Source organism: Calonectris borealis, chromosome 1 (genome assembly GCF_964195595.1).
Source record: "Calonectris borealis chromosome 1, bCalBor7.hap1.2, whole genome shotgun sequence".
Classification (NCBI taxonomy): Eukaryota; Metazoa; Chordata; class Aves; order Procellariiformes; family Procellariidae; genus Calonectris; species Calonectris borealis.
In genome coordinates this window covers 60,430,064-60,446,049 of record NC_134312.1, presented here as the reverse complement: position 1 = coordinate 60,446,049, position 15,986 = coordinate 60,430,064, and the positions used below count along the sequence as shown (strand labels likewise).

The 15,986-nt window shown below is 43.5% G+C and overlaps 1 protein-coding gene across 1 annotated transcript; it reads left to right on the top strand.

Moving 5' to 3' along the window:
• The first annotated feature begins 6,772 nt into the window (after positions 1-6,772).
• Positions 6,773-7,339, top strand: ASCL4 (achaete-scute family bHLH transcription factor 4). Its single transcript, XM_075161524.1, has one exon. It carries the CDS (start codon positions 6,773-6,775, stop codon positions 7,337-7,339), a length of 567 nt encoding a protein of 188 aa, XP_075017625.1.
• The last annotated feature ends 8,647 nt before the right edge of the window (positions 7,340-15,986 follow it).

The following is a 15,986-nucleotide window of genomic DNA, read 5'->3' as shown; positions in this document are numbered from 1 at the left end:
TCCAGGAAGCGGCGCCACCGCCCCGGGGTTTGGCCGCTTTCCGCCTGCTGCCGCCGGGGTCCGTGACGGGCCCAGCTCTGGGTGCCGGCCCGGGGCCGGCAGCCTCCGCCATGCTGGTGCGCGGGGGCCCGCCGGGGGTGCCTGTGGGCTCCTCCAGGTTCCGTGTCAGACCGGGCCATCCCTGATCTCCTGGCAGCCGCCTGCCCGCCGCGGCGGCTCACCGGCCCCGCTGCCCTTGCCAGCTCCCTGGCAGCCGCCGCAGGGCTCGGCACCAGCCACCGTGCTGGAGGCCGGGGCCGGCCTGCCCTCGGTGAAGCTCGGCGGCGTTTCAGCCCGTTTCAGCCCGCCGCCCCCCCGCCTTATTTCCAGATTATTTCTAGCGCTGTGGGGCGGGAGAGCGGGCCTGGGAGCTGCCCAGGTACACGGCGGTTCTCCCCGTTCGGGGGAGCAGCTCAGTTGGCACTCTCCGGTCGTAAGGCGTCGTCCCCGGTTTGGTCGGCTGACGGAAAGCCCGTGCCGTTCAGCCCGTGGTTTCACGTGCCACTTCTCTCAGAAGGGCGCAACGGTCGCTCCCGTTTTTCCACACATAGTCCCAGCTATCTCGCTGGTTTCTTACCTCGCCCTCGTATCTGCTGTCATTAGAGGCTCGCATTTCACGGCCTCTGGTACCATCAGCCCGTACTCCCCAGCTACCTTCTGGACATCAGCTGCTGGTCAATTATGATTTATGGCTGATATGTACAATTCCACTTAAAGCTGCATTGCAAAGGAATCTCCTCGTGCGCAAGTCGTTTTGTAGCTCGCTTTTTCCTGTGACGCGTGGATATTCATCACGTATGCTGCTCAAATCAATCTACAAGTTCCTTAAGTGCCAGGGTGAACAGCTGTTTCCTCAAACACCGTAATGTGCTTCTGTAGTTTGATCGTGCCTGACACTTAAGCGATGCCTCATTTAACGAGACATCCCTTGATAGGGTGTCTGCACAGGAGGAAACTTACGGTACTTTTCTGCCCGCTACCTTTTGATCTAAAGACCCTAAATGAAGGATCTGGAAGGATCATTTCAGTTCAGTACAAACCCATCAGTTCTTCTAGGGGTGGAAACAGGTTCTCCTCATTTGGCTTTAGCTGTCCGAAAGTTAGACACCCTGTATATGCTGGTTCTTCAAGCTTTCTCTGTAGCTGAAGGAGAGAAACAGGCTGCCGCAGAGAGTGCTTCATCCCACCCTGAGGTAGGTGTCTGAGAAGAATCCCCTTTGGAGCTGCCTCTCTGTGTCTATGGCCTGTAACTGGGACCTGCATAATTAGTTTAATCTAAATATATAACCTCTAGAGGACTACATTTAGGCAAAGTAAATCCAGGTCTTTGTCATTCGTGACCAAAAGAATGACCTTGTTTACTTTACCACATATCCACAACCTCTCCTGTTCTTCACTAAGCCAGATAATCCTTACTCTAACCATGACCACTTGTATCTGAATCGGCCCACAAACATTATTTCATCAAGTCAAGAAAAAACTCAAGTCCTCAGTTTTTTGTGATGGGGGGGGTTATCTGTGCTTCATTTGTATGTGTGTAGTAACACATATTCACATGGTTGTTGCTAATACTTTGCATCTTTTCTAGAAACTCCAGCGAATTACTACAGGCCCAAAAGTCTCTTTCTTCACATTGCATTCCCTAGTACATAGGAGATGACTGGAGACCCTACATTTTCAGTTGTCATCATTACAATTTCACAGTTATACTCGGTACATTTCAGTTCTGCCCTGAAACACTAGGTTATCCCAAGCCCTCAGCTTGTCTTAATGCCAATTATGATAGTATAATTCTACCACAGAATTGCCCTGGCGCTGAAATCCTCGCGCTATTTCAACTATCTGAGCTGAAAGTAATAGCTTATGAGCCAGATTGGATGTAGTCATACGCAGATAAGAGTCTTTTCTCCTACTGTCAAACATGCGTCCTCAGAGATTCCAGCTTTTTTTGTAGTCACTTTACTCCCTTGAACGAGTGATATCTTAACTACCAGTTTAAAGCACAAGTATCAAAGGAAGCCAGTGATAATATGAAGTGTCACTGAATGAGAAATTAATCTGTGTCTACAGAGATGTACTCTGCACACCCGAGGTATTGTGATAAAACACATCTGAGAACTGCAAGGGAAGATATTTTTTATATACCAAACACTTCTATTATATGTGAAGTGTTTTGATAAGACAACTGCACTATGACCCCTGAAAGCTTAGTTTATTGACATTTATAAAGGTACTTGCTGCATGAGGAACAAATTACAGAGCTATTTCTGAAGTTGTCTTCAGATCCTGGAGATGTACTGAAACATAAGGGAGACTTGTGAAACCAGGGGGGAAAGAGATGCAGTAAGCACGCATCAGTCCTTCCCTGTAGCGTGAGCGGAAGTCCCTGCTGGACCATGCCCACATCTCGATACGATCAGTTCTCTTCAGCTATTGCAAACCTGTCCTTGCGTTCTTTCTCAGAGCGAGCAGAATTACACTGAAAGAAGATTACGCAAAAAGCAATGGTTGAAGCCAACCGTTATAACACCAAAAATCCAAATTTCTCGCCACCTTTTATTGACTGGTCAGCACTTTGCAGGCCTGTATTTTGGTGATAGTCACGGTATGAAACCTGGGTAGGTTAGGTGCAGCTCTCACTTCTAGCTATAGAGCTGGAGAGAGATGACCTATGCTAAGGGAAAAAACAGGATTAGAGAGGTACAAAACTATTCAGTCTTGTATTCCTAAAACTCAAATCTAAATTGCAGTTATTCTGTGGTATGCAGTTAACATGAGAAACTGTTAATTTAACAATTTTATATCTGTTAATAAATTGCAACAGCCCATACAAACTATGATATGTATAAAATACTGGAATTTAGTATAATTACAGCACAGTAAAATATAATAAATGCACAATGTTGTGAGTGTTTCTTTTTAAACTCCTGAGGTATTTTCTTCTTCCTCCTTCTCAGTAATGTGTTCACAGATAAAATAGTTGAGACATCATCTGTTGGGAAGTAGGTAGGCTTGCATGTGTTCAATTGACTCTTGTGTTTCTAGTACAGTATTTCCACCGATGACTTTTATTTCAGATGCAGAGGGACACGGTGTCAAGGAGAATCTGTTGCTTTGAGTAATTCAAAGTAATTCAAAGCAATCACTGTGTAATGTCATGATTTTTGTGGGAGTGTGAACAAGTTGAGGGTTCTTTTGTATAAAGATTACATTCTTGTAGATATTGTGTTAGGATATATGCAATTAAAACCACAACTAAGTTATATCTGGAAGGAAGATGCCTCAATGGTTTATTTTTAAGTATGTCAGAACGATTTTCTATTAGTTTTGGCTGAGTAATTAAGTGTGTATTGTGAAGTAAAAGGAAGGAGAGAAGGAAGGGAACCTGTTTGAATGCCACAGGCAATGGAGTATGTAAGGAATGTCCCAGAGTCCCCATCTAAACTTTGTATTTAAAAAACCAAACCAAACCAAACAAAAAAAACCCCAAAGCAAAACATACAATATAAATAGAAACAGCACAACTTCCAGAATCTCAGAGCCTGAATATCCTCTTGCAACAGTTTTGAAGCACGACTTTTCTGCCATTGTAGAGCAGCAAATAACACCTGATTTGTGCCACCTGGAAAGCAAACCAGGCCATCTGCTTCTTATCAGCATGGAGGATATTGCATTCTGGAGTCAAAGCATCATCCCAGCAAAGGTGTGAAGAGGAGCTAACTGGAGAAACAGTGTGAGAAAGAAGATCAAAGGCTTTTCTTAGAAGAGGGACATTATCCATGTAGTCTTAACCTACTCTTAAAATTAAAAATAATGCGTATTAGCCTTACCCTTTGGTGGGCTAGTCCTGCTACTTTCACTGAGTCTGCAAGTGCAGACAGGTTGAGAAAGGTCTGCTTCATGCAGAGTTTAGTAGGAGAACGATACATTGCTTTAATCCTGCTCATGCTCTCAACAGGGACCTTCAGCAAGATGTATGGTGTGTGGGCCTTGCACTGGCTCCCTGCCCAGGGGCAAATCCCTCTCCGAGCAAGTGATGACGTTAGATTGTCAACAAGATACAACGTTCAACAAAAGCCTGTGGCATATTTTCTTATTTCTCTTGCACAGAAACAAAATCAGACTGCGGAGTCCATTTGATATGAGATCAGCTTCAATCATTCAGATTAACAAATAACATTTACCTGTAATTTTTTTTCATGTATTTCTCTAAAGGATTTTTCTGTAGGAAGAGCAGATGTCTGTTTAGCACGGGCAATTCTGACACTCTGGGAAGTGCCGGTGACCTGCATTTACAGTAAACATAGAAAAGAGGTCTGGCGGCAGGGAATAGTGCATTTGCATGACAGAACTGAAATGTAACCCTGCCTTTTGAACATGGCTAGACTTCTGGCAAGGTCATGGAGAGCTGTGAAACATTCTGGCACCTGCGACCCCCCAAGAGGCGTGCTTCCATTTCCTTATAGGAATACCGCCAGAGAACAGCGTTTTAAATCTAATGATGACACAAATCAAATGTCCTTTTCCTACTTCAGGTATTTGTTTAGAGGCCAACATCCTCTTTGTTTTAAGAAAACTTTAAGTCCTGGCCTACCTCAGTGCTACAGTATTTTGATTTAAGCATTCATTTCTGAAAACATTTCTACTTGGAGACCTTTCTGACAGCGAAGCTTATAGTGCAAATGATATTGAAAAGCCGATACTGTTCAACCGTTTCCAAAGATTTTTTAAAAGGCAGAAAGGCACTCTTGATTATTTGATCTGAAATGAGTTGTACATACCATGGGGCGTTCCCCAGTAATTCTTGCCTTACACCCATACCTTCCATCTGAGCTATGTCTTTAGAAAGACATTTAGTTGTGCCTGGAAAAGATCTCAGCTCCTCATGAAATGCATTAGCTAACTCTTAGGTAATGCTACAAAACCTTCAGCTTCAAACACCAGCTCTTGCTAGGCAATGTTAGTGATGGAGGCGAAAGTAAATGGATACTTGCCCTGGCTTTTGAGCCATTTTGGTGCTGATCCTGCCCCTGGCATAAACCAGAGTCCAGGATTGTTCTCACTCATGTCTGTCTGGAACGCTCTGCCTGTACGTTCATCATACTTTGAAGATTACCATTGTTTTCTGAAGCTGCAGAATAGGCCAGCAAAGGTACAAAGGCTGACTTGAAAATGCACGCTGACATCATTGCTGCTGGTTTCTGACTCAGCAGAGACATAGATGTGTTTCTTGGAGTGGAGGATGTTGTTTCAGTTACTCACGCTTCTGAGGCAGTTTGGCATGAAAGACTGAACAGGGCGGAAACTTTCACTTTGAGCAAAAGAACAGTTTTAATAGACCCTACATGCCTGTACCTTTTCACATCCGTCCCTTCCCACAGGTCTCCCAGGCCAAATGTTCAACTCCCCAAACTGTTGGTGGCAAAAAAAAGAAATTCAGTTAGCTATGAAGATGTGTTTTCATAAAAAAATTGTAACTATGGAGTTCTTGAACAACAACGGGGGAAAAGGCAAAGACCTTCCAGTTGCTGCAGAAGAAGATCCTAACACAACAGGATATTTTAGAGGAAAGGCACGGATGAGAACATTATGCCCTTATACTGCCAAAAGTCCTTGTCTTTTGTCCACCTCTTCTCCTTGGCAAGCTCCAGGCAAACTGGAGGATGCAGCACAGACCTGGCACAGTCAAGAGGGATTTTCAGCTCCCCAATTAAAGCAGTGTCTAGGGTCCATCAGGTAAGCCAATATCTATGTAAACATCTAGTAACAGCTACACAGGGGCCAATCAGAGCATCACCTTTGTATTTGTTTATCTGAGGCAGGTGCTCATAGTGATGACCATAATGTTCCTGCAATGCGCAGAAACATGCAAAATGTTGAAGATTTTTTGAAAATGCTCATGTTCAATTTGTGAAACTCTCACTTCTCGAAAAAGTGTCTCTTTGGGTGAAGAAAGCGGTTTTCCTCTTATGCTTGCATATATGCATTCTTGATCTGACACGACTTGCAACCACAAGAGAGCACTCTTTCCTTTGAAGATTTCTCAGCTTCCCCAGAAAGCTAGAGACATGCCATTTAAGTTTTGCAAACTGCTTGTGAGCTGTTTCAGTTAGACCAGAGCAGCCGAAACAACAAAGCTTGCAGTTGTCTTTTGGATTTCATTGTGAAAAGCCTTTGGGTAGTTTTCAGATGACAGAAGATCCTTGGTTCCTGAAAGGGAGGAGTTCTGCCAAAACTTTGAAGATCCCTGTAAACTTTGCAAATTACCCATCTTTTGGAGACAATTATATCAAACGATATCATGGATTACAATACATGAGAAGTGTTTAGAGCCTGGAAGATTATTTATGTTTGGCATTAACTCTTATGGTCATAATTTCAAGCGGAGAGAAAAGGAATACACAGGAACCCTCTTATTATCTTTTGAAATATGAAGATCAGAGGAAAAGAAGGGTTTAAAGTGTGGAGTGATGGTCCTCAAAACCTGTCTGTAAATTAGCTGGCATCCTACATCTATAAAAACAACAAGGCTTAGAGTTGATTTCCAGGCACAGAGTGGACCTCATGAGTTGTTAGCCGTGGTTTGAGATCTGAGTTTTTATACCCCACAGGAGGAAATTGCAGCCTGCGGGGCAGAGTACCTGCACAAATGTTTCCTCCTTGTTTGGACTGATACAAGATTTGGAAGCCAAATTCAGGAACTGACATTCCACCAGTGAGAAAAAAAAGAAGCATGGACAGCAGTAAAGATGATGATGGACTATTGAACAGGATTGCGTTTCCAGGAGCTATGTCCCTGGCTAACAGCCATGTGCATCCCCATGGGGTACCCCTGAGAGAGCCCTTTGGGGTTCCCTTCCATCTGGACCCGTCTTACTGGGAGCAAGCCTACAGCGGGCACACAGGTCGCATCTCCTACATCCCATTCCCTGGCTACGTGGGTGTCTATGACTATTCCTTTGAGCCTGCCTTCATTCGAAAGAGGAACGAGAGGGAAAGGCAGCGGGTGCGCTGCGTGAATGAGGGCTACACGCGCCTGAGAGAGCACCTGCCCAAGGAATTTGCTGACAAGCGCCTCAGCAAAGTGGAGACCCTGAGAGCTGCAATAAGCTACATCAAACACCTGCAGAGCTTGCTGGACTGCCATCCCTTAGGGTCTAACAGTAAGGAAACGCTCTCTGCCAAGGAGCTCCCGGAAACTCCCAGTCCTGGTCCCCCGCGGGAGTGCAACAGTGATGGAGAGTCTAAAACCTCCTCAGCTTCATCCCCCTACAGTGAATTTGAGGAGACGGGAAGCTAGGAAACAGCCTCTCTGGAGACAGAAACCTTCAAGTTCGGCTGAAAACCAAATCTAAAACCCTGGGGATCTTTCTATGGTTGAAAATGAATACCAGGAAAAGGGAAAACAGCTAGGAAGAAAAAAAAGGTATTTTCAATCTGTCAAAGGACTTTAAATGTTGCCTGTACAACACCTAAAAATGATTTGTAAGCAAATAGATATCTCTCAGGTTGCTTCAGCTATGTTACTAAACTTTATTTGGATTGTTAAAAACGAAGCAACTTTTGCATTCTAGTTTTCATTCAGCTTTTATTCTGTTCATCTATTTTCTTTTGCCTTTCACTTGATGAGACAGCAAAACCAGATAAATCCATTTCAGGAAATCCCCCTCCCCTTTGTCCTGCTTCCTCCTATAAATTTTATTGTCTATTTTTCCTGACTGCTAACCTGAGATGCACTGGGTTGCAAACACTTGGACTGGGAAAGGTAAGATTTAGATAAAAATGTCTTTCCCTAAAGTTTTTAGAAAACCCACAGAAATACTTCTATTTCTGAAAAGAAAATTTTTAATGTAAGTAAGGCTATATTTGGGAATGGATTTCTTTTACGGCATCTTCTAAAGTGAAAGAAGCAACTCATACCTTGGGCACTGGCTATTTGGTGATTATTCGAAGAATGATTTTCAGCAAAAGAAAACCTAACACTTTCATTCTAATCAATGCTAGGAAGAGGGAAACAGAGTTCTGTAAAACTGCACCTTCAAAAGCAAAGCTCCACTCATGATACTGAAAAAATTTTGCCACCCTTTTTCTTTCTTTTCTGAAATTTGAGTTTGTGGACAAAATAGTCTTGATTGTATCTTTTTGACAGGTCAGAGATTATATGCTTAGAAATATGTTCCTGCAGTGGTTAGGTACTGGTGTGTACAAAAAGGATAACATTAAATATATCAGTTTACATCTGCATGAAAATGTAGGTATTTCTCCTTTTGTTTAGAATATTGTGTTACTTTTTCAAAGAAAGCACCTCTTAAAATTAATATCTCAAAATCTATGAAATACGTTTAATTTGGACCGTGTCTACTTAAAATGAGAATTTTTCTTCAAATTACTCAAAAATCTTCCTTTTTTCAAAGGCCAGATTTTTAGCTATGTGCTTAAATCCCATTCTGAATATGGGGTAAACTCCTTCTTACCTGTACACTTCCCACAGACCTTTTAAACTTTTGCTTTTTTGACCTCACGTTGGTGAAATGGTTTTGTATCTTTTTGCCTTTCCTTCATGATATGCTGACTGAACACCTCACAAAATACTTGTGTATAAATAAGAACAAATACTGATCAAATACCTCAAAACATGTCCATAAATTTCATTTAAATAAAAAATTGAATTAATCCTGGCTGTGGTTTTTTTTCACTTTCAGTTGATGATGAATGGGTCAGCATTGTTTGCAGGAGTAATGAATTTTCAGGAAAGAATAAAGAAAATGGATAGGAAGTAAATACGAACTGCTACCTATGAAAATAAACTTTTAATCTAGATTCTTAAATCTAGATAAGGAGCAGGTTTGTGCTGTCGGCATCTAATCAAAATTATTTGGTATAAAAATACTCTGCTGATTTCTAGAAAACTACTCTAAACATTTATACACTTTTAGCTATTGGATGCCTGCCTTCAATACTTGCAGTCCAAGTCTGGGTCTAGCTGGACCTCTGAACCCAATTATTTTTTCTTAATTTACAGTGAATAACCTTGAAAAACAAACACATTTAGGCAAATCACACACAGTTCAGAAATGGAAAAAGCCTAAATGAGTTGTCCAAACAACTTGCTGCAAACTGTTCGCTCAGCTTGACTGTACTGAAGCAGCACTGCTAAAAATGTCCATGGCAGTCACAGGCTTAATTCTTTATTAGAATCATAGAATCATTAAGGTTGGAAAAGACCTCTAAGATCATCGAGTCCAACAGTTCTTTATGTGGTAGCCAGCTGCCTTTTCTAACGATTATTTTGTTTTTCTAAGGGCTGTTACTTTTGCAGGGTCTGTTTCCCAGACCCAAAAACTATAAGTCTAGTTTCCTGGATAGTTTTCTCTAAGGATCTAGAGCTGAAGCACTCATTTCTGGGTGTGTTAAGTGTTTGTATTTGTTATCCAAGAAAGGGGAGAAGGGCAAGGTAATGGTCTGAATGTCTGATTGGGATCCATTTTTTTTTTTGGCTTTTTTCCTTCCCTTTTTGATCTCTGACAAGAGATTCAACCTCTGTCTCTGCCTCAGTTTTGAGATTTCTGGAAATACAGTAGTGCTGCTGGTAACTCGGTCAGTAAACCTGAATTGCATTTCTCTCTCAAAGCAGAGATTAAATCTTTGTCATCTATGAAAAACATACACTTCCTCAGAGTACCTGAGACAAATTCTGTGAAACATATAGTTGTTTGTAAAGCACTCTGAAGATGAAAAGCAGTTAATATACATATAATCACAATAAATAGCCAAATCAAACCGAACCACTAGAAATAAAAATGACCAGAATGACTGTTACTTCCTGGGCATGAGGCATCAGATAATGCCCCAAATAATTTTTTTGGTCAGATGATTATCACAGAGATATATCCAGGAGCCATAATCCTCTGATTTCCAAATCCCAGGGAGATGGTGCAGCATGCCACCTTCTCCATTATTAGCTAGTTAGGCTGGCCGGAGAAGTGGACTAGGTTGTGGCTCTGCCCCTTTCAGCTTCATCCCACATGGGATGTTTTTCAACGGGAGTCTAACCAAGTGGAGAGTATCACACCCTGGGCCTGTGCTTGGCCGTCGCTGCTGTAAGGGTGTCTCTTCCCGTGTGAGATGCAGCCTGATCTGCTGCACATCTAGATGGGACTGGTTTATTTGTAGCATATTCTTAATACTCTGCAGTCAGAACGAAACCTGGGTTTTGTGAAATAATATTCTGGAAAAGGCCTCTGGACCTCAAGTCAAGGAGACTGGTTAAAAGTCTACGTTTCAATAAAACTGTAGCTACTTTTTTTTAGATTATACATCTTTAACAGCTCTGGAGATGTCCTTAAAATACCTCCCAGTCCAACCTGAATGATGAAGATGCAAAAGCCAGAATGTCACATGTAGCTTAATTTAATTTTAAAGGAAAATTAATTTCTGAATGAAAAGGAAGTTCTTTCTGTGGGAAAAATCTGTCATAGGTTGAACCATTCTCCTTAGGAAAGTTGGACATTTTTATTTCTCACAGTTCCTGTTGTCATGCAAACCTCTTGCACACTTTTAGCACAAGGAAGTAGAAAACAGCTCAAGATTTCCCAAATATGGATCACTGCTTCCTACAGGCATCAACAAAGGTTTCAAGTGAATGCTACATTTCAAAAGCTTTCTTAAGCTGTTTCTGTCTAGACAAAGGTTTTCTTCAAAGCTTCTAAAGTGTATCATTATCAGACTTTGAAAGCAGACAATGATCCAACTTGTCACCCTGAGAATTAAAGTTTTAATAAAAATGTTGACCAGAAGAATTCTCTCCATGTGGCGCAATTACTATTTAGAAGAAAGGCTAACACTGATATCCCTAGGCAACCATGCTACAGCTTTATCAAACTCCTGCACACCACATGCAGACACTTTAATCTTCCTACCAAATGTGAAAAAAACACACATTTGAAGTCTTCCCTCTTCTGCCATTAAATTACAAATCCATTTGCTCCTTGATATTATCAGCGTTTTAAAGATGTGTAATCCTGGCCATGGGATTGCTTTTAATCCTCTAATAGCTATTTAGCTGATTTCTTTGTAAAAGCCCATCCACACTCCTTTCATGTTATATTACCCAGTGTCAATAACATGGCCAAAGAAAACCAGAAGGCACTATAGAAAAGTCATGTTCAGAAAGTACAGCAATCAGAGCCAATTTATCTCACAGGAATAAATGAACAGAGAACATCCACACAAAAATAAAGAATCTTTGAAAACATTTCTCACCAGCATACTTGGGAAGGAGGCAAAACAAGATCCAAAACATTTTGAAGAGAGACTCTCAAGTGGTATCAACAGGAAAGCCCTGCTGAAGTTAGCTGAGGTCAATCACTATAGCTGAGCAAGGTCTCGGTAAGTCTCTCCAAAATAGAGTCTAAGCAAATATCACTTCAGTGAGTGCTCATCACTAGTAACCCTCAGAATATAGATAAATGGCTACAGAGTAAGAGGTAAATTCGTTCTAGACAAATAGGGAACAACAAAATAGTAAGACTGCAGCTATACCTAGCTCTTATGCAAGGCTGTCCAGTTGTAGATCTGGAAGCTCTGTAAACACAAGATGAGCATCTCCATCAACCTGAAGGTGTGCTCATAGGTAAAAATCTGCTATAAATGCTCACTTCTGTATTTCCCACATGATTTTTACACATTTTTTCTACCTCGCTGTAAATATGTTCACTGACAGAGCAATGGAAACGTTCTCCCAGTTGCCCTTGCTGGGAGAACAAACTAGAGGAGTGAAAGTATTTCTAAAAGTAGATGTCTCTCTCCATGTATCAGTGGATCTCCATACAGTCAATGGTGGATCAAATACAGAAAGGGGTCAGGCTAGGATGCTGGTGAAACGAGCACAGACTGCCAAGAACATTTGTTTGGAATTTACAGCAGTCTGGCAAGGCGGCACTGCTCAGAAGATGCCCCAGCACTGGCTGAAAATGTTATCACTCGGCTACCCTGAGCCAAGACCCTGGCAGCTCAATAGCAACCAGCACGTTCATTTAGTGTGATAGTGCTTTTCAGGAGTGAAAGGGCCACCTTTTTTTCACAGTGTCCTTTCCCCTACTCACTCATATCCACGTTGCGAGATTATTCCTCTGACCCTCAGGTCTGATCAGCATAGCAGGCACAGCTAGCTGGTGGCGCAGGTGTGCTTGGGTAGCAGTGGGCTTCTGGAGAGGCAGATGATGGCAGGGTGGGAGAAGGGCTGTTGGTTCACTCTGGGAAGGAGATACTTCTGGGTGGGTGTTCAGATGGAAGCTACCATTCTCTTAAGAGTGGGATTCAGCAGGTCCTGTTTTAGCATCCACACTTCAGTAGCCTTGCCCTCTTGTATCACTGAAGAAATTCTCATTTAAAAAGCCAAGTCAAAAAGTGGGCCTGAGAAAAGACAGAAGGTGCTATTGGCAGTACTCTAGCGCTCAGCTCTTCTGGGGGCTTACCACAAGGGCTTCACAAGAGCAAGTCTCTCACTGAAATGAAATGAGCTTTTCCGGCTGGATGAAGCCGTGTGTGAAAGTCACCTGGTGGCACACCTATGCTTGGTTATCACCCTCGTTGCCAGAACTTGTCCCTCCACGGCCTGAGCATGCAGCATGCATGCTGCAGGGTACAACCAGCACCATGGCAGCTACTTGAGTATATGAACGGTGTGGGCAGTTGCCTCTACCAGGGCTGAGGGTGAGAATAAAGATTCAGGGCTCTAGCCCGGCAGTGAGGTACAGCCTTGGAAGAAAAAACCTTTGCCCAGTTGCAAACTGAGTTGAAAAATGAAGTGAACAACAACTAAAACCCAACTCAGGAATGGATAGTATGGGTATGCGTGGAGGCTGGGTTTATTGGATACAATTCAGAGGGAAAGCACAAGAAAAGGTTGGTTTAATTGGTTTCCCTTTATTTGTCATGGCTTACACAAGAATCATTCTACCCTAAGAAACATGGTAGGTGCATACAAGCTGGAAAGGCTGGGGTACCCATGAGCCAGCCCTTGAGCAGAGCTCTGCTGCTGTGCTTTTCCTGGGGAGACCAGGAGCCTCATGCAATCCCACACCTTGCCAATCCATGACAAAGCCAATTAGCATTTTTTTGTCTGTTTTCTAGTGGAAACAAAGCTTAATGCTCTGTGTGTGACACCTCCTGTCTCCAAAAGCTTCTGAACCTCTGCCTGATTTTCAGCCAAACCTCATGGGAAGAGAGTGTCAAAATGCAAATCAAATTTCTCCTTTTTTTTTTTGTCAAAATACAGGTTTGGCAGGGGCAGGGAGCTCAGCTTAGGGTTTATGGCTCTGGGTGATGAGCTGTGGTGCTTCATGCTGGGTCAGATTCCCGTGCCACCCAACTGCTGGAGGCCACAACCCCTGGGGCAGACACAGAAAACAGGCAGTATGTCTGCTTTTTAGCCACCTCCAGTCATAACTTGGTGTATTCATGTAAAGTGAGGGGATTTATTAAGGTCAATACACCCATCTGTGAAACTGAGTGGCTGAAGACTCTGATTCATTACCACCACTGTCTTTCGATATGGCTGAAGGAGCCAATACTCCCAAAACTGTGGGTTACAGGGCTGGGGAGCAGCCAGCAAGTCCATAGTTCACTCTGAGTTCCTTCATCCTTTTTCAAAGGCTCTGAAGCCAAGCTTGTAGGACTCGCTGTCATTTGGGAATGAGCCTGCATTTGCTGATGCACCAAGAGTCGAGTCTATGATACCGTGGACCTCAGGTTTTATCGATTATGTTTTTGCAGATGCAGGAAATGAAAAGATATATTGGTATGGATCATGTTTTTTAGCCAGGCTAAAAGAAGCTTAGGAGTCCATACATATCTCTGCCAATTTCCCCCTTGAAAATTTTGGAGACCTCTGAGCTCACTTCAGATATGACTAGAGACAGAGGTCTCAAAGACGTGAAATTCCTACATGGTCCATGAACACTGGTGGCATCAGAGTAGAAAGACAGGCCAAATTAGAGTCCTTACAGAGGGGAGAGCTAACACTGAATTGTCTTTTCAGTTTGACCCGCTTGACGGTCAGCCAGCCCATGGGCACCAGCCAGCCGTCAGCAGGCACACGTGCTTTGCATGTGCTGCCTCTTGCCCGTTCTGCTGGGGCCAAGGGATGAAAATAGGAGTATTTTGAGGGAGTTTTGGATTTGGGAGGGGGAAGCTGAATGAATAGACTGTGGGAGGCTGAAGGGTTGAAAACGTGTGGAAGGTAGCAGGCAGTGAAGCCTGGGAGCATATAACACAAATCCAAGCCAAGCTGCATTTGCTGTGCTACTCACAAAGCACCTTGCTTGTCCCCATGATTTTATTTTGATGTGGTGTGGTTCTGGGCATATATAGCAGATTTTTGTGTCCCAGGGCTGTCAGCCGTCGGCACTGAATCCTAACCAATCTCTTCCACCTGCACCGAGATCACAAAGAGAACAAGTAGTTACAAATAAATGGAATTTTCACATCTTTTTATGTATTTCCTTTACTGTCAGCATTATGCTATATTAGGCTGCTCTCTAGATGTAGCTTTTTAAAATTTAAGAAGCACCAAAGAAGTCCCAGGCTCAGCTGCAGAGAGTTTATCCCAGGGGAACACTCATGCGGAGGTGATGCATCCCCACACCCGGAGGTGTTAAAGCTCAAGTGCTTATGAATAAACTGTGTAACGTATAAATGAAATAAGCCAGATGGACAAACACAGGCGTGTGTGTTGTGATGTTTGTGCAGGGGGGAAGGAGGAAGGATGGCAGAGGGGAGGGGGAAAAGAAAGTGGGTTTGCAGTGTGACACACTGCTTCATATCAAGCTGAAACAAGGGAAATAGGAACAAATTAGATATGACACCTTTGGGGAGGATTAATTCGTGGAAATAAAAAAAAAAAGACTTAATATATTTGCAGGCAAACCCTGTGGAGATATAAAAAGACTGTAATGTTTTGCATAGCAGAAATGCTAATGAGAACAAACAAAGCAGCAACTCTCGTGGACCAGGACTTAGAGGGAGCCATAGGCAGGGCTGGAGAGAGGCATGACTCCCTCTCTCGCCCCACCACCAGCCAATGTGTGTGTTTTCCACCATGTAAAGTGCTTTCTTCCTTCCCCTGGCATATTTGTCTTCCTCCACTGGGAGGGAGGAGTGCTCCTGCCCCTGGAGGGCTGGCTTTGCATTTTTAGCCCAGGGGTGCCATGAGTTTAGGGAGGACTCAGCTTTGCCTCTTGAGGCTTTGCTCACTTCAGGCACCCCTCGCAAGCTTGGCCACATTCGGCTGCATCTGCTGTCTCTGTCACGAGGCAGAAATGAGAGGTGGGGCAGGCTGGGGCTGAACTGCAGGGTGGGCCTTAATCCTGAAGGAGGAAAACAGAATAGTGGGGAGGGTAAAAGGAGCCCAGCACCATGACAAGAGCTGTGATGAGGAGCCTGGAGCACGGATGGAGGCCGAGCGCAGGAGGTGTCTCTCTTAAATGAGTTGTTGCACCACTGGCACCGCTCTTCCTCCCTCCTCCTCCTCTGTCCCCCACACCGGGAGTCAGGAGTGCTGCTGGAAACCATGGAGACATTGCGTTGGGCATCACAGGGGAAAGGGAGAGCGCTGGCTCTCTGAACGGGGACGAAGGGACAGGGGCAAAGACTGTAGCATGAACGTCCAACCCAACACAGTAACACATCTGTTAGAAAGAGGAATCAGAGAGCTATAGGCTATGCATGCTCTGCCAGTCATGATGTAAAGCTTTGTCAAGCTCAGGACTATAGGAAGGGCTGTTTCTTCTGCTCCTGTTTTTCAAAGGGTGGGTATAGGTTTACGTCATAGTAATAATGTCCACTTTTTTAAAATTTTGCCATTTGCCATCAATCCCCGTCGTTTTCCTCTCCTCCCTCCTGTCTGCCCTTGTAGCCCTGGCTATTGCTATAGGGGCATGTCCTGG